The 24,823-nt window shown below is 40.2% G+C and overlaps 1 protein-coding gene across 1 annotated transcript; it reads left to right on the forward strand.

The window, feature by feature from the left end:
* The first annotated feature begins 556 nt into the window (after positions 1 to 556).
* Positions 557 to 20,141, forward strand: LOC107697072 (serine/threonine-protein kinase WNK2-like). The gene is made up of 30 exons (XM_016497747.1): positions 557 to 926; positions 1,875 to 2,552; positions 5,394 to 5,566; positions 5,746 to 5,966; positions 6,137 to 6,294; positions 6,671 to 6,759; positions 7,188 to 7,407; positions 7,561 to 7,843; positions 8,164 to 8,648; positions 10,570 to 10,704; positions 10,829 to 10,867; positions 11,130 to 11,297; positions 11,497 to 11,931; positions 12,199 to 12,486; positions 12,576 to 12,616; positions 12,809 to 12,971; positions 13,050 to 13,166; positions 13,376 to 13,546; positions 13,670 to 13,721; positions 13,840 to 14,037; positions 14,194 to 15,041; positions 15,278 to 15,335; positions 15,428 to 15,495; positions 15,719 to 16,302; positions 16,426 to 16,676; positions 16,786 to 16,956; positions 17,313 to 17,411; positions 17,927 to 17,971; positions 18,213 to 18,463; positions 18,599 to 20,141. Exons 2-30 carry the CDS (start codon positions 1,911 to 1,913, stop codon positions 18,896 to 18,898), a joined length of 6,753 nt encoding a protein of 2,250 aa, XP_016353233.1. The 5' UTR covers positions 557 to 926; positions 1,875 to 1,910; the 3' UTR covers positions 18,899 to 20,141.
* The last annotated feature ends 4,682 nt before the right edge of the window (positions 20,142 to 24,823 follow it).

The following is a 24,823-nucleotide window of genomic DNA, read 5'->3' on the forward strand; positions in this document are numbered from 1 at the left end:
GGAAGGTGGTGATCACGTATGTCACCCAACTTATTTATAACTGTTAAACCATCCAACTCACCCTGGTCTCCCCTATAATGTAGACTACTGTAAGTGTACTGTATGTACTGTAAGTGTTATTGCAGAGGGAATAAACACGACTCTCTCCAGTAGGTGGAACATTTTCTTTCAGGGAGATAGCAAGAGGAGGAGGGGAGGGGTGAGATGATAAAAAAAAAACATCGTCATACAACATTCATTCACATTAAATATTCAGCAGTCTTAACCAAGTCACGTGGAGAGTATAGGGATAGGCTACTGAGCATAGAAAGGGGATACTGTATGCGAAGTTGCTGTAAACTATTTAAAACTATCATATTATAATATCATAATAGTTCAATATATCTGACGATTAGTTATGTCTCTGCAGGACAGTGACATGCCCCGTTCCGTCCTTCAAGCTCATGGTCACGTCACGTAGATTTGGGCGGAACCAGCGCTCCGTGGGGTCCATGACGACCCGTGTAGAGGAGGATAAGGGTACCGCCTAAAAACAGACGCTTTTATTGGACACAGTGTTGCTAGGCACTGCGGGATGTCCGTAAGAGCGCATCAGCACTGGAACCGAAGCTAACTATGAAGGCTATAACATAACGAGGGAGGAATCTTTAGGGAGGTGTTGGTGCCGTATTATCCGAGATGAGGAGAGCATTGCCGCAGTGAGCAAATAATCTCATCAGCGGGCTGTGGATTTAATGTCCCTTACAGACAGGCTGACATTTATAAGAACCAAGCGTACTCGGGTTTGAAGCTGCTATGTGCATGCTTGGTGAAAGTAGATGTCCGAGAGACCATTCATTAAAACGATATTTCAAGGGACAGCTGCGCGCTTTATAGTTTTGAGACGGATTAAACAACGTGACAGCCTCTGTCAACTACCCAGCATGGTGAGTTAGATACTGATATTAGTTTCACATTGCAAAAAAATATTTTAAAATTGTTTTACAGCTTTTAAAGTACATTTGTGGTATGACTTTCTTATGTAGGCTAAGGAAGCTTACCTTGAAAAAGAAGTTAATGTTATTAGTAACTATGTATTATTTGTTTCGCTCTTTTAACTAATTGCATAAATATTTGATTATAATTAATATTAGCTATATGTAAATGCGAAGTCTGGCAGTCGGTCTTCAAATGATGCCGAACTGCGTCAGACTGTATTGCAGGTATGGCAAACCGCTTTAACATTTATTCATTTAAAACTACTGTCTATTCTATGTTTCTAGCACTTGTTTATTTATTCATTCATTAATATTAAATGATCCAATAGAAACTAGTATATTTTCAGTTTTATTTCTAAATTCCAGTATATAGGTAATACTTAATTACTTTGTAGAACGTACTTATTTGCTGCCAGTCACTATTCCATAACTATTGTTATTGGTGACAAATTACCAGTTTTCCAGTTGTTAATAGTAACATTTCAAATCTTACTTGTAGGAATTTTAATATAAATATAAAGTAGGAATTCCTAATAATCATTATGTATGATAAGTAAAAAGGCAATTTTTATCTGGTGAGATTAGAAAGGTTACAACAATTGATTTTTTTTCATGTAAATATGTACTAGTATCTAATAAATATACACTAGTAAATATGGATTTGTATTATACGCATAGTGTTTTTGCATCTAGAAAAGGTATAAATACTATATGTAATGAGCAAGTGCTAAATAATTAGATACTAGTTACTTCTGGGATAAGTGCTGGTTTCTAATGAATACTTAGTAGTGAAATCGAAACAGATACTAGTCATTTTTTAATTACTTCAGCCAGGAACGCAAAAAAAAAAGATGTTAGTTTAAGGAATAAATGTTAAAACTACTTGCCATATTGCAGGTGCATTCATTCAAGGAGGACCATGCAAATGGCTGAATGTCACAGATTCGAGTGTCCAGCGATTCACTGGTCATGGAAAACCTGACTGGATCCAACTCTGAGCAGCAGCCTGTGGGCTTCACAGTTCCTTCTGTCCCCTCAAAAAAGACTGTAATTTATGAAAATGGTCATGAACATCCCACTCACACAGACTCCGCAGCTGCAGCACACAGAGGGGCCAGCGATCCAACTGCATACCCCCTATCAGACTTCAAAAGTCTGGTCCGGCAGCGATTTATACGCAGAAGTTTGTGGTTCTCTGAGTCAGAGGATCAAGAATTTGAGGTTTTAGAGTGCGACACCACCAGCAGTCCCGTTAAAAGTGCACATATTGCGGTCCAGAGGAGCTTTAACGCAGATAGTCAGGTGGGACAGAGTGTAAATGAGAACTTCACCAAAGAGCCAGAGACAATTGAGGCTGAGGAGAAACATGATGCTGAACCATCTGAAACGTCCAAGAGTGTGGGGAAAGCTGGGAGTGACGAGAACGAGGAAGAGGCCGAAATGAAGGCCGTATCCACCTCGCCAGGTGGACGCTTTCTTAAGTTTGATATTGAACTTGGCAGAGGGTCCTTCAAAACGGTCTATAAGGGCCTGGACACTGAGACGTGGGTGGAGGTGGCCTGGTGTGAACTTCAGGTAAGGAAAATGCAGTTACAACATATTCTCAATTTTAACCACTGGAGTTTCAATTCTTGCAATGTTTCACATTTCAGTGACTGCATAGGACTCCTGTTGGCCTTCTTTCACTTCTTTTTCTTTTTTTCGTAAAGGTTTTGTCTGTTGTTGGTCTTCCCAAATTTGTTGATATATTTAATATCATTGTAGCAAAAAGAGTGTTAGATAACCAACAGATCTACTTAATTTGTTGGGCATAATGATTTGTCCAAGACCTAGATTTGTAGGATATCATTTATCTAGAATTAAAAACTTCTGTGTAGTTTGTTATTAACAAAAAAAAAAAAGTCTATAATTTTCTGATCGATCCCATTGCCATTCAAAACGCTTGCTCCTTGTACAAGTTTGCCGGGTCATCTGATGTGGCCTCTTCCTTTTATCAGCACTATTGATTGTAAAATGGAGAGATTGGATCACCATGACCACTTCTAGATCAGATTTCCTATGTTTAATAGTGCTTCCGTGTTGTTGTCTAGAATCATTTGAGGTTCAGCTGGGTTCAACTGAGAATACCAAGTGTTAAATTTTTTGTTATTACTTTTCGGGAACCCAATTATGTTAGAAGTGATGCATTGTGATACCTCCTGCAAACAGCGTTGTGCTGCTTCTAGCTTGTGCTTAATATGTATCACAGTTAATATCTCTCAGAGCTCACTCAAAAATCTTTGAAGTAGACATTTATAGGAGAAAGGCTGAAGGGTGTGGACACAAACAAACTCTGTAGAGAAGCAGTGCACATCCCTGGAGGATCAGTCCCCTCTGCATAGGGGTCATGTGATAAGGTCTGGTCATGTGCACGTACCTGCTGAAATGATGCAATAGTAAAATGTTATCAAGCAGTTTATCTCTTATATTCTCATATTACAACTCTTTTTAAATTAATGTTCAGGTCTAAACAGAAACAAGACAGTCAAGTTTTACAAGATCAAATCGTCTTAGAAACATACTGTAATATTTACATAGACTAAACAATGACATTTGCCCTTTATTATATAACTCCACAACATATTTTTACTGTACACAATCAACAGAAACGTTAATTGAAAAATACCTCATAGACTACTACGATGATGCTTATTTTCATTTTGGGAAGAAAGGATCATTTCTGCGTTCACTGTCCATGGAAGGATGACTAGGCAGTTATGATCTCTGGAGTTCTGATGTTATACATGAGGATGCTAAATGTCTGCTAGGAGGGAGGAGAGAGAGAGAAAGGAAGAGACAGGGGAACGGGTCAGATGAGGTGAAGATGGCTGTGCACTAAGGAACATGGCTTCCCTCACATCAAGCAGTAGCATTCTCAAGACAATATAAAAGATATTCCTAATGGACCATTTTATGTACAGCTGAACGCCCAACCTGACTCATTTGTCTGTCAGGGATGCATCAGCAGCATACAGAATGAAAGAAAAAAGGTGTTGTCTTCAGTTGTCTGTGATGGAGTCTTCATTTGAGACATATATCAGAAAATGATCTTAGAGCCACGCCCTGGTCATATGTAGAAGGGAAAAGCTCATTTCCTTTTTTGAGAGCTTCTGATTTAACACACCCCAGAAAATAATCAATGCCACAGTGTTTAATTTTAAACTAGTTTAAACTGTATTAGAAATGCAGTGAACGTTTGGGATATTATTTCAACGTATTAACGTATTTAACTATGAAAATTGTTATCACAGCATTGCATGTAAACTGCTTCTGCTTTTTCTCATTTGTAAGTTGATCTTATAGAAACCACCTAGGAATCTGGTAGCATGTTTGGTCTCAAGTGCTTGTAGACTGTAGAGTAAAGTGGATGGAAAATTAAGAATGGGGGAGGTTGAATGAATTATACATCTGTGTGTATGTGTGTGTGTCTTGAGTTCATGTGAGGTATTAGATGGCGCAGTGTGGGGGTGAGTCTCAAGAGGTTTTATGGGGTTGCACATCGCCTGATTGTGAGGGACAGAGATGTTACAGATACTCCCTGTCAGCATTTAGTAAATTTAGCAGCAGGAAGAGGGCAGATGCAAAGGTATTGATTTGGTCAGCTTCTTGACCATAGCTACACACCAGCATGTGAACCACCAATGACTCTGTAACTGTAGCATTTTCAAGCCTAGCTCATACTGCAAGTATCTCACTAACCCGCAGTGACATTTTGTACACTGAATAAAGAGACTTCAATTTCCTGTCGATTCAGTTCTATTCAGTTTATCAGACAAACCCCAATAGAAAATGTTAGGGTGAGTTTGTTTTAATTATATTTTCTGCACTGTACTGCATATCAAAGGGCTAGTACAATATGTTAATCACACATCCCTCTCTTTGAGGAGCATATATTTTGCCTTTCATGTTGCCTCAATATGCTTTACTAACAGTAGTTTAGTTGTTTTTTTATCTCTTGCCTGCCTTTGATCTTCTTCTTGGTTTTCTTAGTCCTATCATGCTCAAAGATATTGTCCCCACCCCCACGACCACACACAAAAATACAATAAAACAGATATACTGTCTATCCTTAGAAAGCTATTTCAGCGAATGTGCGCTTTAAATCAATAAAGATTGACCTAAATGTCTTTAGAATGCATGTCTTCCACTGGTCAAGAGTTATTTCATAGAACTGTATTTTCCCTGAAAGGAGGATAATTGAGTTTTCACAACAGTGTGGCAGTTTGGTAAATTCAGTTCAGTACATCTCTCTTACATAGCTTGTTACATTAATTACCATATGTTTGGTTCTTTCCACCTGTCTATCTGTCTCTTTCCCTTTTCTCCTGGCATGTGCCTGGAACCTCAAAAACCAATGCTGATCCCTTGCCATCCCAGGATCGTAAGCTGTCCAAAGCAGAACGTCAGAGGTTTAAAGAGGAGGCAGAGATGCTAAAAGGTCTTCAGCATCCAAACATTGTGCGCTTCTATGACTTTTGGGAATCTCCTCTTAAGGGAAAGAAGTGCATTGTTTTAGTCACTGAACTGATGACGTCTGGGACACTGAAAACGTGAGTCAAATCAAATAAAAATGATGCCATCACACCTGGGGCAGTATCTTAATTGGTTTGAGTTGCTTGCTATGGGACACCAAGGAATGCAGATCTGCCGTGTTACAACTTACATTGCACAAAGCCAATTTTATCTTGTGAAAATAATGACCTCTAACTCTGTTTCTGTTAATATGTAGGTATCTGAAGCGATTCAAGGTGATGAAACCAAAAGTTTTACGAAGCTGGTGCAGACAGATCTTAAAAGGTCTTCACTTTCTCCATACAAGGACACCTCCCATCATCCATCGGGACCTGAAGTGTGACAACATCTTCATCACTGGTCCTACAGGCTCAGTCAAGATTGGAGATCTTGGCCTAGCCACTCTAAAGAGAGCTTCCTTTGCCAAAAGTGTAATCGGTAATAGTCAGAAGAGTGACATGGTTTTGAGATTTATCAGATTAGGCTACATTGAATACAATATTTAAATAGCCTGTTTAGATAATGTAGACTGTAGCGTGTTATGTGGAATTTCAAAGATTACATTATCCATGTAGTTATTGTTTTTCCCCCCGTTCTTCACATTTTAGGCACTCCAGAGTTTATGGCCCCTGAGATGTATGAGGAACACTATGATGAAGCTGTAGATGTGTATGCATTTGGGATGTGTATGCTAGAAATGGGCACATCTGAGTATCCATACTCAGAGTGTCAAAATGCAGCACAAATCTATCGCAAAGTTACTAGCGTAAGTTTGAGAAAAGTGCTCCTCACTGACCGAACTGACTTCATATTTTTAGAATGAAATATTTATTGTGTGAAAAAGTATCAGGCCTAACATAGTGGGTGTTATTCATGAAGCATGTTGCATAATGCATTCATTCATAAATTTTCTCATTCAGGAGAGTGTATGTACAACAGATTTTACATATGATTGATATAGATAATAATTCTGCTCATTGATAGATCTGTGTCATGTTCTGTAATTGCAGTCAGGTACAAAGGAAAATGTTGCCTTTGAAACAAATTTTTTTCTGCAAAATGTCCTTTCAATGTCCTTTCACAAGGGGTTTCAATGAAAATTTATGTATGTGTGTTGGCTTCCTTTTTAATTCGCTGCACAGGGTGTGAAGCCAGCCAGTTTCAGTAAGGTGACCGTGCCTGAAATAAAAGAAATCATTGGAGAGTGTATCTGCCATCGTTGGGAGGATAGGTGAGTCCATCAGCTGAATAGTCTCCTGTCACATAACCATAAAGGTCAAAAAGCCTATGCTCCTGTCAGATGTGATGCATCATATGATGAGACAACCTTTTCTTAGAAAGCTACAGCTTTATTTAACTATTATTTTACAGTGATTTGCTTTTGCTGTTCTTTGAACCCTGCTAATGACATCAGTTCAACCCTGTGTTAGTCTGATTGTGTACTGCATGCATGGATCATCAATCAGCCAAATAACTCATACCATTTGCTATAGCAACAACATAGCATTGTTCATAGTCCTTCAGATATCAGATTTACAGTATTTTTAAAAACATTTTCTGCACATCTTGTCCATTTGAGTGCATTACATATGGGTTGCTATGGCACCACCAATTTCTTCAGGTCTTTATAAACCAAATTCCATCTTCCTCTTCTAAAAGGTACTCCATAAAGGACTTACTAAATCATGCATTCTTTGCGGAGGACACTGGAGTAAGAGTAGAGCTAGCTGAAGAGGATGACGGCAAGAAGTCGTCCATTGCTCTAAGGCTTTGGGTTGAAGACCAGAAGAAACTTAAAGGCAATTATAAAGACAGTGGTGCTATCGAGTTTACCTTCGACCTGGACACAGAAGTCCCAGAAACAGTTGCCCAGGAAATGGTAAACAAACATGATTTTTAGAAATGCAACATTTTTAGATATGTACATACAGTAGACATGTATTAGATACTTATAGTTTGGAATACTATTTCAGAATGAATTCAAAAAGTAACAGTCACCATTTAAGAGTTGTTCAATGATCTCTTCTGGCAGGTGGATTCTGGCTTCTTTTTAGAGATTGATGTGAAGATTGTGGGTAAGTCTATCCGTGACCGTGTGTCTCTAATAAAGTGGAGACGACAGCGGAACGCCTCAGGCCATAATGGAAAGACAGAAGAGAGAGGCACCAAGACTGAGACACAGAATATCCTTCAGGTGCCCTCCACAAGGCCACCAGTGGTTGGACCACCCAGTCTTCAATCCGAAACAGAGGAGCTACAGACTGAAGCAGTCAGCCTGGTCTGCAGTGCCCCAACCAGTGCGACTACAGCTACACGTGAGAGACATCTAGAGATAAATGTATAGATGAAACTGTGGTCCTCAGTTCTTCAAAGATATCCACACAAAAGATGGAAAGACCAGTACAAAATTGTTTCTTTTAATTACATTTTAAATTAGTCATTATATGAATGGGTTGGAGATTAATAACAATATCCACAGAAGCAATAAGATGTTGCCAGTAAGATGTATTTCACTTGATTATATTGTTAATTATTCAGTTTAATTTTTTCTTTTGTATAACTTAATGCAGGTAAATTTTCCTTTGATTCCATAACTTTAATTAGCACTTTGTGTCGTTTGTCCCAACTAATGCAGTAGACAGCAGTGCTGGCTCAACAATTGTAACAGGCACTTCGGGCAACCAAGACAACACCTCTCAGCAATCCCTCTCTGAGTCGATTTCCACTGCACAAAGGGTCTTAAGCCCTCCAGCACAGCTTCTGGCTCAGTTGCCAGAAAGTGCCCAACAGCCATCTACTGCATACCTGCCTCTGGGGACTCAACAACTATCTGCTCTACAAATGCCCCAAGGTGTCCCACAACAACCCATAGGTCAGTTACTCCATGGGAACCAGCAACAACCTAGTTCTCAGCAACCCCAGCGAGCCCAACAACAGCCTAGTGCTCCCCTACACCAGGCTCCACAAGCACAGGCCCATGGTTTGGTGCCACAAGCACCCCAGCAACAACCCACCATTCAGCTCCACCAGCAATATCAGCAGTCAACTCATCAGCTACATCGAGGGGCTTTTCAGCCATCTTCGATACACCTGCATCAGAGAGCCTACCAGCAACCACCCGTAAGTTTGTAACTATATTCACTTCATCATTGCAGTTGAGCTTTACTTTGTAGGAAAACTCCAAAACCACCATCTTTTTTCCCCATTCTTTTCTTCCCTTAGCACTATGGTTTTTTATGTTATAATGACTGCCTAAATTTAACAAAATGTGTCTTTTTCTCAAACTGTGGCTGAATGAGCAGCGACATGGCAGTGTTCCTGGTGATACCCAAAGACCTTTGCTATTCCCCAATAACTTGAGGGGGACCAGGCGTAGCAGCACCTCATTTCTCGACACACTACAGAGGAGAACTGAACTACAGAATTTGTTAGAATGGCTGCATCATCAGGCTTATAGCTGTCACAAACCTGAAGCAAGTTCTAGGGAAGAAATGGATCAGTCGCTGTCTACAAGTGCCTTCACAGGGTCTTCATCATTCACAAATGATGATCAGGCACCCAATAATGTTTCTGAAGACACCGGAGCCTCTGAATATAGTTCAGAGCACATGAAAATGTATTCACAGGTCCAGCCAATGTCATTCAGTAGAAGGAACTCTGATGTCCACCCACATTACTGCCAGGCTTGTATGGCAATGTTGCTGGCTGTAAGGTCAGGGGGTCGAGGGTCTCTCGGTCATGCCTCTTCACCCTCTTCCTCCCCTATCCACCAAAACATGCCATCTTTTTCCTCATTAAAACCATCATTCCCACCTGATCTGGATCATCTAGACTCCAGCTCACCAATTTATAGGACCACACAGTCTCCATATATGTCTACAATGCCTTCAAAGCGAGTTTCTGTTCCTAAGAATATACCAAGTTCAATACCAGTTGAAGTCACCCCACCTTCTCCTGTCCATAAAAGCCATCCTCCTGCACAGATTCCTGTGACAACTCTACCTAACAACATGTCATCACTAAGCCATACCACTGCATTTACCCGTCTATGTATCTATACCTTCACTGGTCCCCACATCTTCCAGACATATGTCCATATCTTCACCAGTTGATCCACCATCCCCACTCAGGTCATCCTCTCCAGTGTCCCCTATCTCCTTGATTGGGCCACATTCTCCTAGTTTGGGAGAAAGCCCAGATTTGTTTCACCTTCATCGCTGTCTACATCATATCATCAATCAGCGTACCAGTTCCCCTGTGCTGATTGACAGGGTACAGCCTGGAGATGGCCACAGCGATGCTAGTGTTAACAGGTTCCTTGCACCTCAGGTCCAAAATGTAAGCTCTTTGTGTGTACCCCTATTACATCAGGAAATGGGGTCTTTTTCTGTGCAGGACAATGAAGCTGGATCAGGTCTTGTGGTAGGTGAAAATTAAAACGTACTAGCTATGATCCCAGCAAGGAAATCTAGAACAAGAGAATCACTTTTGGCTCACCCATACTTTCCAAGCTTCTACTTCACCTTCTCTGAAAAATGTTGCTTCAATATGTGTTTAGGTATTACTCCCAAATGCCAATCCCTCCTAGTTGTATTCCTATGTAGCATTCAAGAGAAAATTTGTACTTTGTTTTTGGAACTGAACTGAATACATTTTCTCTAATCACTGCTGTTTTTAAAAGAATAATAAATGGGACTGTTATGTCCTTTTGAAGGTCACAGACTCTTAAAAGACTGCTAGAGGATGGCACAGCAAGCTGACTGAACAATCAATGACTGCTACTGCAACACTGCAAATTATCCCTGTCACCCTGTACGTGGTCTCTTTTAGAGCAACAACCCCTGTTTGTAGAGCAAATCACTACTCTGATGTTTGATATCACACATTTTCTTCTTCTGTTCCCTGTCAGTAGCCGCTAATTTACCTGTCACATCAAACCATGCGCTGCTAGACTTGCTATTCTGCTAATATCTTGAAGAACTGCTATTGGCTGTGAAATGCTTAATTGCAAATAGATTTCTGTTTGTGCATGTGTTTTTAGCCTTCTGCACAATTGGTTCCATCTAAGACCGTCTCTGCTCCAGCTACTCCTGTACCACATGTCCATCCACACAGCATTCCTGCCTCTGTCCTCATAGCACAGCAAAACCAGACAACTGTACCACTAGCACAGGAGGTAAGGCTGCTATAGGTTTGACCTCCCTTAAATGAGGATGGGTGCATTCCTGTGTGTTAGCAAAGTGATAGTTTAATAGTTTGATTTAGATTTTTGTTCTTCCTTGTGTTTGTATTTCTCTCAGTTTCATCTCTATTTCCATCCTGAAGCTTTCCTGCCTCAGGTAGACTCAGCCTGTATATAAACATCCTCACAGTTTTTTTTTTAAATGTTCTGGAAAATGTGCAAGTTCTGTTTTAGTCATGCCATAAATTTATCAGATTATTGAAAGTCCACTAAACAATGAATAGATTCAGTTAAATCACTGAGACAAAGATATGATAGCCAGCATAATCCGTGGGAACTGCTGAGTAAGTCTTCTTGACATTAGTTTTATTTTTAATATCATTCTTTATTTCTCTTTTTTCTCTCTTTGTCTTTCCCAGACATTATCAACATTTCAACCCCTAGTGCAGGCATCTTCAGATGCTCAGTCTATCCCACAGCATTTGCTACAGTCAGCTTCTACAATGCTCAGCACCGCTACCCTTCCTCCACGACCACAGCTAAATGTTCAAACACCCCTTCTCCAGCCTCTACAAATTGCCACACAGGTCAGTTCATGAAACCTGTAACTAGGCCTATGTGTGCAACACCTTTTCTCAGACGCCAGACCAAGTCTTTAGCAAGGGTGAAATTTGTTCAACCTTAGATGGTAGACGTGGAGGGATTTTCTTAATTCTACATGCAAATATGTAGCTTTCTAGCTTACCTCTGGCTGTTTACATTTTTATCTTGCTCTTTATTCTTTAGTTTCCTTCGACATATCCTCTTTTGCCAGAAGGGGGCACATCTGCAGTGACAGAGCCAATACCTTTCTCCTCAGTCTCATACTCTTCTCCCTACCCCACAAATGTTCCTCCTGTATCTTCACCCTACTACTCACCACGCCCCATCACTGCTCCTCTTCCCATACAAGCAATGCAAAATGTACCCTGCATGCTAGGAGCAGGCACACCTGTGTCCACCCCTCTGAATGTTCCTACCCCTGTACCTCTCCTGGCTATGGCCCTGTCCCCACCCATGCTTCCTCCTGAGGAACATCTGCAGCAGATGTACTCCCCAGTTCCACCACCAGAAGGTGCCCTTTTCCAATCTCAAGCCCAACCAACACAGCCCTCCCTTCCCCTTCCTAATCCAGCCTCCCTCCTTCAGCAAGACCCATCTATTCCTGAACCTTTTACAGAGGTAAATGATGTGGTTTCTTTCCTGCTTTGTGCAAGGATTGTTTTTCGTATAGCGAATGTGTATCATAATTTCTATGATCACACAAGTGTTAAAGAACAGTAATTACATTGAGAGGGACAGCAGAATGGCAGCACATTAATCAGGATTGGTGCAGTAGTGCCTTGTCATAGCAATCGATGCAGGATAATCAATATTATTCCATGAGCCTTACAACTGAGGTCAAGGCTCTTGTCGCACAGTGAAACACAACAATGTTTTTTTCAGCAGGAGTACCCTCGGCATGAGGAACTGCAGATCCTGGCCCCAGCTCACACCATTATGTCGCAGATCCAGTCTCCCCCACAGGACAGGCAATCAGAGCCAAAGTTTACCACTGCCCAAGCCCTACCTGGGACTGTGGAGCCTCCTCTGCAGCCTGCTGGCATACAGACAGGATATGCTGTTCCTGAGAGTACTGGCATGCCCAGTACAACTCAGCAAATGGCCGACACTGCTTCAATGTCTATTCCTCCTGCACCAGAGCCCAGTGCATTTCAACCCAGCACCGAGGTAACAGTAGGCATAAAGCCTCCTTTACTGACTATAATATGTATACTTAAAACAAAGTACCACATAGATAACTGAAATAATTGTTTTCCTTACAGGCACCTGTATCTATTCCATTCCATAATTATGTATGTGACAGGTAGGTAGAAAAAACTTATGGAAATTGCATATCTGATTGAATGCAAACATCATGTGATTCTTTATTTACAATGGGTGTATCGGACCTGCTTACAGTGGCAGATATCACACAATGCATTAAAACAATTTAAATAATCTCAAATTGTCTCCTAGTAAGTTTTTTTCTTTAGATTATTCTGTCTTGTTTGTTTAGTCTGTACCAAGATGCAGTATCTGGTAAAGAAATGAGTGACAGCTATGAGGGACCCACTGGTGGAGGAAAGGGTGATGGCAAACCCAGAAAGCACCACCGCAAATCTGCTCGTACGCGCTCACGCCAGGAAAAAATTAACAAGCCAAAGCTAAACATGCTAAATGTGAGGATAAAACTTGTCTTCTTTTTAAATATAACTGTTTTTTTGCAAGCACCTCCTAACACGTCGTTGTACTTCCAGGTTAGTAATACAGGTGACAAGATGGTGGAATGCCAGCTGGAGACGCACAATCATAAAATGGTGACTTTCAAATTTGACCTAGATGGAGACGCACCTGAAGAAATAGCCACTTATATGGTAAGATTAAGGTTCTGCACTGACTTTCAGAACATTACAAAACAATACTGCGCTGCTTAAGATTTGAAATTAAAATGTAAATTTGTATAGTCCACCATCAGTTTAGTGATTTGTCTGAAGCATAAAGCTGTTTAATCCTATTACCTTTTTATATACTGTTTGTTTTCTGGGCAGCTTTGTACATTTTGTTTCTCTCATTTGTGTATCAGGTGGAAAATGGTTTCATTCTACCAATAGAAAAGGACATTTTTATAGATCAACTTAAAGACATTGTCGACAAGGCAGAGGACATTCTAAGCGAGGACATGGATGGAGAGAAGAAATCAGAACCTGGGACAAGTCATTTGCAAGGACAAACTCCTAGAGATCAAGGGGGGGAGGTAATACAGGGAGTCAGTTAAAGACTCTGACATCTTAAATTTGTAATGTGTGGGGAGAAAATTCACCAAATTCACTAAAATTACTAAACTGAATGATAATAACAGTCTCCTGTTACTCTCCAGGGGAAAAAAGGACAGCAACCTGGGGCCCCCCAGCCAGTTTATCAACAAAATGGTAAACTTTTTTTCCACCTGTAATTGACAAATTTAGCATTCATGCTCACCAAATGTTTGCTGAAGAATTAATGTATCCATGTTTAAGCATTTAGTATGGCCTCTTGTCCTGTGCCCAGTTCTGCACACGGGTAAGCGGTGGTTCATCATCTGCCCTGTGGAAGAGGCTCCTACTGCCAGTCAGGATGTATCCTCAGATGGAGGTCCATCTACACAATCTCCATCCACAACAACAATAACTGAGGGGACAGCTCAGCCTGAGAGTGCATCAGCCCAGCCACCAGAACCCAGCACAGGATCTGCCTCTGTATCAATGGGTAATGTCAGGCTATGACATTACTTAGTTGTATCACGATTGTATCGGCACAGCCTCTACTCATAACAAAAAGAGTCAAATGGATGTCTCTTTGTCTTTCTTAGAACATGTTTTTTTTTTACATTTTCTGTTTTGTTCATTTTCTTTCATTCCACAGATTCAGAAGCCTGTGCCACAGCACCTCCATCTGGAGGAAGTGATCCCTATGGGGTTTGGAGCCCCCTCTCTATGACCACTACTGATCCTCTTTCTTTGGCTGCTCTGTCCCAAGCTTCCCCTGGCCCACAAGTCACTGCAATGCCAGTGCAGCCTGCTTCCCATCCAGAGGAGGGGCCACATTTGGGCTCAGTCAGTGTGCAACAATCCCAGCCGTGCATGGATCCTCAAAGCTCTCTTTTTGTGGATGAGACCCAGAATGGCAGATTAGGCTCGATTTCCCCCATGCACACTGCTCAACAGATGGCTGAAATTGCATGTGCTGTCTCCATGGTGGAGGATGTGCCCTGCTGTCCCTTGGTCATGCCGCTGTCCCTTGAAGTGAGCAGCGGGGCTCAGAAATCATCCTCTGTGATGCCACAACCATCACAAGACACCACGTCTGCTCGTGAACAACTCCACTCCATTACGTCTAGTCGAGTGGAACGTACCCCGCAGCCTGTGGTACTTCAGCAGCCTGTGTCAACTGTGAGTGGAACTAAGGCACCTTCCCTGCCTCAAAGCCCCGCTCCTTCACAGCACCACTTTGTCCCTAGTGAATCAGATGGAGAGGGGCGTACCAGAGGAGGGTTTGTAGACAGCACTATCAAGACTCTGGACGAGAAACTGAGGAATTTACTGTATCAAGAGTATGCTCCCATGTACCCATCTGGAAGTGCTGCTGAAACTCCAGGATCTGGCACGGAGTATATCCAATCCCCGCCTGGACCAGAGAGTGCAGTGGGAGGGTCAGGAAACAGCACACCTAGTCTTATGGGAGAGGGACGATTCAGAGCTGGAGAACAGTTAGTAAGTTTAAGCACTATCTGTCATTCTTATGCTTTTTTAATAGATACATTTTATTGCGGTGTGAGGCATGGGTACCCAAGCAGTTACATTTTTGTATGAACTCACCTATCACCAGTAGCTATTCCCTTGTTTTCAGCGTGTCTTAAAAACCATTTTGAATTTGAAGATATTTCAAATTTAGATAGGATTGTGTTTGATGAATCACCACCTAAAAACATTTGCTTTTTGTCTTTTAGCCACAGATTCCAGAGCGTGTAGACAGTTTAAGCGCTCTAAGCGACTCTGCGGTTGCAGGTAAGACAATATTTAATTTTTATCTTATTTTTTCTCCTGAAACATTTATCATTTACAAACAATAAGAAAATTAAAGCCATCTTTCTCCACAGTTACTGTGTCAAGGAGACCTGTGATGCCACACTCTACCTCTTGTTCTGGATCTAGAAGTCGATATAAGGTACACATCATGTACAGCATGCTCATAATTTCTGCAGGAAAGTACAGGTTAATAGATTGTTAATTCCTAGTTTAATAATGTGGGAGCCCACTTTGTGTTGGTACCAAATATTTCATTTTGTATGATAAGGTAATAGTTGTTTGTTAATGTAATATGTGAAATAATTCTTGTCATATCAGTGTTTTGTCTTTTTATTTTGTTTGATTTTAATTCTCTGGATTAGATGGTGCCTAGCTCCACTGATATCCTGTCAGGTCAAGGCCGAAAGCAGCGTAGCCTGAGCAGCACAGCATCTCCAGCACACCCTGGTAGTTTTTTGGGAGAATGTGCCATGTATGAAGAGCCGACTGTTTCAGCTACTACTGTCGGCAGGTTCTCAGTGGTCAGCACAGAAGACGAGGTCACACGCAGGAAGCACAGCAGCAGATATTCCGCCCCACCTGACTTTTATCTGGACGCCCCACCTCCTCTGACCAAACGAGGCTCGCTGCCAAGGGCACAGACCTTAGTCTCAGCAGATGTCACCGTTCAGACCCGTTTCATGTCTTCTGACTCTGGGGCTGAGAGCAGCCCTGCCAAAATGGCACCCACAACCCCATCCCGTCATGGTAGGTCTGAAAGGAGAGGAAGTGACCTTGTGAAAAGAGCGGTGGCTTTTCTGAGGCGCTCCGGTCGCAGTAGTAGTGTGCAAAGCTCTGATTCACGAAGCAGAAAGGGAGGGGTGTACGGATCCTATGTCAGCAGTGACAATGACTCAGAGATGGAGGACTCAGATATAAAGAATGAGCTTCAAAGACTAAGAGAAAAGTGAGTTTGTCGTGTCTGTGTTTTTTTCTGATGAAGAGATGAAAAATAAAATCAATGAAAAGTAATCAGAGCAATAAATAAAATTCTTAGGTACTCACCATTGCTTGCTTCATCTTTATACAGGCATATGAAGGAAATAACCGAATTGGAGGCCTACCACCGAGAAGAGATTGAGCTTCTCTACATCAGATTAGGGAAACCATCTCCTCCAGGTCTTTATATTCCACCCACAGTGCTCCCTGCTGGACGCAAGCGCAGGACCAGCAAACACAAACTAAAACCTGCCAAACTGCTCAGTCCTCTAGTACAACAGCTGAGAAATGTTGCCTCCAAAACTAGTGACAGCAGCAAACCTATTGGTTTAACAAAATCAGGTTTGTTGGAAAGTTAAAAGATCACATTCATATATAAGGTATCTAAAAAAGTATCTTAGCATTTGGAATCTATCCAAGAGCATCTTGACATGTAATTTTCTTCTTTCAGCTGAGGCTGCCCCAAGCTTGAATGGGTCTCCTGCTAGGACTCTACCTTGTTCCGTGTCTGTTCCGGTTCAGACCCAACAGCCCTGCTCTCTCCAAGGATCTCTCTCCTCCGACAATATCTACTCTGGTCTCCAGGGAGAAGGACCTGTGCCACGCAGCCAGCCCGGCCAAGGTGACTTAAATTCTGATTTCTCAGCATGCACTTTAAGAGAAAAATCCTTCCGTCAGTAAAATAAATAATCTGGCTTTGTAGCAGACTTAGTAAAGTAGTAAAATTTTCTATGAAAACCTTTTTCTGTAAGTCTTTTATATATAATTCCCAAATTTAAGTCCCAAATGTAGGAATTTTAAATAAATTCAGTGCGGGTTTTACATGGAGGCTTTGACATTAATAAGTTGAATTACAACCAGATTCATTTTTATGAATGCATTAAAAATAATGTAATTTTTCTGTGTGTACCCTTCGATACTGGTTGCTTGAGTTAGTGGATCTCACTCCTTCTCTCACCTCTGTAATTCTGTCCACAGGCTGGCCTCCTTCTCCCCAGGCGTCTGCGCGGGTCACCTATAAATCCAGTAGTAAACCACGCGCTAGATTCCTCAGTGGGCCTGTTTCTCTGTCCATCTGTTTGTATTTCTCTCCTTTCCGCCATTCTCCATGTCATATGTTGGAGCCCCTGCTATCTTTCTCCCACTCTCTTCACTTTAATCAATTATTTATCTTTCCGCTTATCAGTATTCATACTTCATCTTTGATCATCCTGTGTTTTTTATTTTTTCTATCCTCTATTTATCCCTAAATAATTCAGCGTTTTATTCAGTTGTCTGTTTTTGATGGCAATGCTGTTATGCTTCTATATACTTTCACTAGTTGAGCTTCACAGCATTAATCTCACTTTAATCATCCTCACTTTAATTTCACCTTTGCAAGCCTAAAACCAACACTATGACTTTAAACATTGTTCATAACCTTAATTATTTTCTATTTTCAGTGTTTTAACATATTGACTTGTAATTACCTCTAATGCAGGTTTTATTGCAGTTGTAACTTTTAAAAGTTAAATAACATGTTCCACCTCTTTATGTGACTCTTTGTGCAGTGATTTTCAACAGAAAACTAATTTTAACTTTTCTTTTTGTAGGGTCAACACTTAAACGCCTGTGTCTTGGTAAAGAACGTGGAAGCAGTAACTATTGTCTTTTCTTAATTTCAAAACTTTAGACTTTAAACATACAATTTGCTAAGCTGAAACCTTAACACAGTTGCTCCAGCTGTTAGCTGTGATGTTAAAAACATTTCACTTTGTGGACATAATACTTTAACCACCATAATAGCATTAGGCCTAAAGCATATTCAATAAGCATCAAAGACACTGTGGATTGTATTTCATGTTTTGTGATATTCAAACAAATCGACTTGTTTCATAGGATCTGGAACACCGTCAGCTGCCTCCAATCAGTCCCCAATGCCTCCTGGATCCACTCCACCTCCTCACCAGCCAACTGGTCTCGCCCAAGCACAGACTAACAACAGCAACAACAAGACAGATGCTTTCACACAGCAGCTTCATAGACTGGTGGATAACGGTGCAGAAGGTGTGAGGGCTCCTTCACGCTCACGCTCCCTCAGTCTAAGACCCCAGCAACTAACCAGATCCAGGATCTGGAGTGCTACAGAGGTGATGTTATTAAAAATACCCCCTTACCACTATTCCATTAAATTGTGATGATGATTTTATGTCTCCTTTAAACTCATGTTAAAAATTTGGTGCTAAACAACATAGGGATTCTCTGATGCTAATGTCTTTTTTTAGGCTCCAGGTTCAATAGAAAGTCTGAATGCTTCCCAGCTGCCTCTTTCATGGCCACAGATTGATTTCCATGCCTCTGTAATGGCGACTGACACTTCACAAGTACTCCAGCGCAGTTTTATGGTGCCTGGTAACCCTTACAGAAAGATGCTGACCGCCCCACACTTAGACATGGACCACTGGCTGGCAATGACTGCCACTCATAACCAAGAAGTCTTTGCTTTCTCTGCTGTGCACTCACCCTCATGGACAGCACCTTCTTCCCCCAGCGAGGTTCCAAGTTCTAGAAATAGGACCATGTAGCTTTACCATCACTATACTTATACTTCTTACACTGTCGCCAAAAATACATTAGTTTCTTTAGAGTGCTGGTTAGGCCTATCAGTGTGCAATTCTATCTGTTGCAGTTGCTAGCATGTAGTTGCTTACAATGTAGTAATCCCACATGAACATGTAAATATACAGGCCAACAATGTACTAGGCATATCATGTAGGCAGTTTACATTCAGTATTATTGTACATATTCATATAGCCTATGTAGAATAACTGAATTTTAGCATAGGCATATGTACAGAATGTATATTTTTCATCAAAATCTATTTAGCTTGCTTGTGTTTGTGCAGAATCAACTTCCTTTACACCTTGAGCTGTACACATATGTAAATGCTATAAGGTACAGTAATATGCCCTTAAATTTGTGTAGATGTGTATAGACACTGTTTATACTTCTGTAAATATTAGCTCTGTCTGCATATGTGCATAAACTGGACAAAGTGAATGAAAGACTGAGGTTTAGGTCAATTAGTGTTTTGGGGTGAATAGTATCACATCACAGTTGGATGAAAACACTGGAGTTTGGAGCAGTGATCACGATCATGACATCATTGTGAATTTTTCACAGCGTCCCGCAGAGATCACTAATCACTAGTCCAAAACATTATCGCATGCTAGAAAAGTAACAACCACGTATTGCACTGAGAAACGAGAGAACTTTAACAGACTGAACATTTCAGGTGAACAAGCCTGCAAGAGTGCCTTGAACAGCAACTTAGGACTGTGCTATGTACATTACCAGCCAATGTACAGATGGTAATGATGACTGCTATTAATTTTCTGTTACAAAGCATAATACTAAATTCATGTTTTCCCCACCTGCAGTCTATGATGTCCTTTATGGATGTTTATAAAATGCATTTCAACTATTGATGGTATAACTCAGTTATGAGTTTGTTTGCATTCATTTAATCATTTTCTATGTCATCTAATACTGTAAAAAAAATCACATCGATCTACAGCAAAAAGGAGAGCAAGATTTGTTTTCAAAAGTATAATAACCGTCAAGTTGTTTTTCTGAATCTAAAAAACAAAAATCGATCTCTGCTGGTGCAGTCATGTTTGCAGTTACAGCACAGTCTCATAGCACAATGCCATCATTTAAATCTCAGTGCTACTGTTTTTGATTAATAATGGTAATACTGGAGTTTCCTGGTGGAGCGCCAGTGATTTCATACAGTTGACACAGACTGATTCTTTGCAAAATACAGTATGAAAGACCGTCTCTAGGTTACGTATGTAACGCTGCGTCGAAATCGCTTTGGGAACGCCCCTGCGTGACCGCGTTCTGAAGCACGTGTCAAATCAGTCCAATGGAGCCTCGGCAACAGCGGGACCACTGCCAGCGGGATCGCGAGCCTGGACGCTCTCATCAAATACAGCCAGGCGAGAGCGGAGCCTACGCAGCGAGAGTAACTCGCAGTGATGACAATCAGCTCCTCGAAAGCTAACCGTGCATGCTCCGCTCCCAAACAAACGACACACAAATCGTGTGTATCCCCCGCCGCCAGATATCGTGGGGAGGAAGGAACGCAGCGTTTGTAATGCCGTTCACTCGCCATAGACTTTTTCATGATTGTTTTTATATATGCTTGTGCGGACAGACAACAGTAAATAGACAGACACATACACAGAGCGCTACTGAAGAGCAGAAGCTGGTTTGCGCTCTGCCGGATGCGCTTTTATACTTTCTGGTGCTTACGTCACCCCGCTCGTGACGTCTCGCTACTCCATTGGACTGATTTCACACGTGCTTCAGAACGCGGTCACGCAGGGGCGTTCCCAAAGCGATTTTGACGCAGCTCGAGTTCCTGAAGGGGAACATGTCTACCCTAAACTAACTATTGACACCTAAATTTGAGTTTCGAAATATAGTAATTAGTAGTAGGCAAACATCTGTAGATGTTCTCTAACTCATAGTTCTGGCAAGTTATATGTCATTATACAATAAAATCTATATTTAAACATACAAATGTGGAATGCAACTTGATGAAGTAGACAAAATTTGTTCATGTTAACTTTTAATAAACTTTTCATATATATTTGGCGGTAGACCTAAGTGAGATTAGATCTAACCTTGCGCTAAGCAGAGGTGTAGACAGGTCATTGTTTTTTGTGATGATAAACGGTGCTATATGAGAATATTTACAACGCTTATGATACAGCAAATCGTTTTTCTATTTATTATCTATTATTTTTGTATTTCACGAATGTAACAGTTAACTAAAGATTAATCAGATATATTGAAATACAATTAAATGGGCCATTGATATTTGTGTCACGAAACATTATGATGGCATTTGATTTAGTTTTTTTTTTCTTAAACTGCATTAAGTAAATTGCACTATGACAGTGCTTGCATTATGACATTGCTAAGCTTGTTTACTTTCTGTACAGCTATATAGACCGAAATATGAGGTGGCCCATCTCAAATCTGAGCCATTTTACTTGACTTTTATCTTCAAAAAAGTTAATTACACTATGTTACAATCTTCAAAAGAAATGCATTTTGTTACACATGTTCAGAAATGTCTGCCTTGTACAAACAAATAAACAATAGCCAATGTGACACTGATGTTACAATTCATATCATGATAAAAAGTATTGCAGAATTTTTCCATACCACTATTTCGAAAGATTAAAGGTACATTCAGCACTTGCAGTGACTGGTCATTTTTTTGTGGTTGTGCAAATGCTATGGTAGCTCATAAGGTACTATGTGTGATATGTGACATTTTTAAATTAATGACCCTTAAATGGTTACTTCTGAAACAACTTAGAGTTTCTTTAGAGTGCAACAACAGCACATTTACCTTACTTTACATTTTATATATTTTTCATAAGTAGTTTTATGTATGTTTTCCACGTTAGGAATTTTTCAGTAATTGAAAGTGATGGCACTAATGGAGTTTACTGTGCAGAGTGAACATGCCTGAACATTCAACAACGCAATTTCATAATCGATTATTAATCATTATTAATAATAATTAACTATATTAAACGGAATTTTTTAAAACTCTTGCAACCCTAATACCAAGCTGTAGTCAATACTGGTGTTTTATCTAATCTTACCTCACGTTTTATGTGTAAAAGATTATATCTTTCTTCAAAGTGTTGAAATCCCGTGCACGACCAGAGAATCGCAGTAACATTTTTGATACCTATGTGGTAGCCTAGCCCTAGTCGATAGACAGAAAGACAAATAATGTCATGACTGTAATATAAACTCTGCTTTTTTATTTTTCATCGAGAGAGATCGAGAAAAAATGAAGACAGTAAAAATGTAGTGAGTGACAGTGATTCGTTTAGGCCTATTCCTCAGTTAAGCCTGAGTTCGGACAAAAACTTTTGAACTCACCTAATCCATTTTGAATGAGGAAGATTTCTACCAAATCTACGTCAGATGAGGTAAGTATCCGCTTGTGATTCACAACAATAAGTATGGAATAATAAAACTGAAAAATAATTAAGACATTTTTAGTCAGACATCACAGTTCCCTTTCGAACCGTTTCGAACGGTCTCTCCTGTTGCGTCGCTAGACGCTTATGGAGAATGTGCGTATCTTCTTCTTCTTCTTTTGTGTTTAATGGCGGTTGGCAAACCAGCTTAAGGTGCATTTCCGCCACCTACTGGGATGGAGTGTGAGGCCTCGATGAACGAACATATTATATACTACTAATATAAAAAAATTTTTAAAAAAAATCTTCTAATCAAATCTGTATCTCTCAGATATTTTAGAAGAAAACCATAAACCCTTAGATGTTTCTGTGCTTTCTGAAATATATTCATAACTGAAATGTAATTGATTTCCATATCTCTTAGTTTTTCAACAAGTTGCTTTCTTTGTCTATTATATGCCTCACAATGTAAGAGCACATGTTCAACTGTTTCTGTTATTCCACAGTAACTGCAGCTATCTGACTCACTTTTTCCTATTATATGCAATGAATAATTAAGGTTAGAGTGTCCTATACGGATCCTGGTTATAACAGTATCTTCTCTTCTGTTTCCATATACCTTTCTTTCAATCCCCACTTTCTGTTGAATACTAAATAAGTGTCTCCCTTTTGACTCTTTATTCCATACGTCTTGCCACATACTTCCAACTGCTGTTTTAATAATACCTTTTACTTCTGTTTTACTTAAAGGAATTTCTATGTCAATCTCTTCTTTTCTCAATGCTGACTTGGCCAGCTTATCCACCTCCTCATTTCCTTCTACACCTACATGGGCAGGTATCCATAAAAACTCTACTCTTACTCCTGTTTGGTTTATTCTATATAAATTCTGTAAAATTTCATAAAGTATATCCTGTCTAGATGCTGATTTCCCACTATTTAAACTGTTTAATACTGAATATGAATCTGAACAAACTACTACACTTATAGGATTGATTTCTTCCACCCACTGCAAAGCCATTAGAATTGCCATCATTTCTGTTGTGAATACAGATACATCGTTAGATAACCTTTTAACTGTACTATATTTAAAATAGGGAATATATATGGCTGCTGCTGTATACCCAGAATCTGGATTTTTTTGACCCATCCGTATATATTTGAATGCTATTAAAATAGTTTTGTTTCAAATAGTGATCCACTACTATTTCTTTAGGCATACACCTTTCCTTTTCATTTATTTTAAAATGCAACTGGAGATCTACCATTGGCATGCGGAACAGCCAAGGGGGTATAATTGGTATTGCTACCGTTGAACTTATGTGTATGTCATTAATTCCTACCTTCTTAACATCTGCGTTGGCATTCCATCCAAAACTACAATAATTTATATACTCATGTTCCCAACATTAGGTCACTACAGTCTAATATTTCTTCTATCACATTCCCATTTTGGTCATTATTTGCACTTCCCCACAAAGTACTATGAGCATTAAAATCACCACACCACACTATGTTAAAATTACCCTCTCCTCCAATATTTTTCAGCAGATCTTTATTTAATCTTTTACACGGATTATAAAAATTAATAAATCTTATATTCTGATTACCAGTTCTTACGTCAATCACTACTGCCTCGTATTCCTCATTCACTTTAACCTCCCTATATGCTACTCCTAATTTAATGAATGTTATTACTCCCCCTCCATTTCCTTCATTCCTATTTTTGCGTACCGCTTCGTATCCTTGAACTACAAATCTTAAATTAGGCTTTAACCACGATTCTTGTACACATATTATTTGAGGGTTAACCTTAAAATCATCAATCCATTTTTTGAATTCTTGTCCATTTGATATTAAACTTATTGCATTCCACTGCAAGATTAAAAATACCATTAAGAACCTCCACATACTGCCTGGGGGTTAGTAGCATGCATTTTCAGTTTCTCATTTATCTGTTCTACTATTACTCCTTCTACATTCAGATACTTTTCTGCCGCTCTTAAGATTATTCTTGTTCTTTCAGTTCTACTCTCAGTCTGTGCAGAGCAGTTAACTACTTCTACGATGAACGCAACAAATGCCAACTTATCAGTCAGGAACTTATCGGCGTTTTCTTTTCCCTGATTCGGACGCTCATTTCTCCTTTTTGAGTCTGCGACTGTTTCTTCTGCTACTTCCTTTTTTTCTCTCATCTGAACTTTCTTGATTGCCTCTGCATATGTTAATCCTTCCGTTATCTTAACATTTTGAACTTTGACCGCATTTTTCCTGATCTGACAACCTCCATACCCCGCACTGTGTTCTCCCCCGCAGTTGCAGCATTTAGGTTTCACACCTTCCTCACACTTTCCGTATTCATGATCCCCCCCACATTTAGCACAGCGTTGCTTCCCTCTGCATACTGTAGCCACATGTCCATATTTTTTACACTTAAAACACCTTAGCGTGGGTGGAATGTAAGGTCGAACTACATAGCTCATAAGTCCTAAAAAC

This window comes from Sinocyclocheilus anshuiensis, unplaced genomic scaffold (genome assembly GCF_001515605.1).
Source record: "Sinocyclocheilus anshuiensis isolate Anshui unplaced genomic scaffold, SAMN03320099.WGS_v1.1 scaffold313, whole genome shotgun sequence".
Taxonomy (NCBI): domain Eukaryota; kingdom Metazoa; phylum Chordata; class Actinopteri; order Cypriniformes; family Cyprinidae; genus Sinocyclocheilus; species Sinocyclocheilus anshuiensis.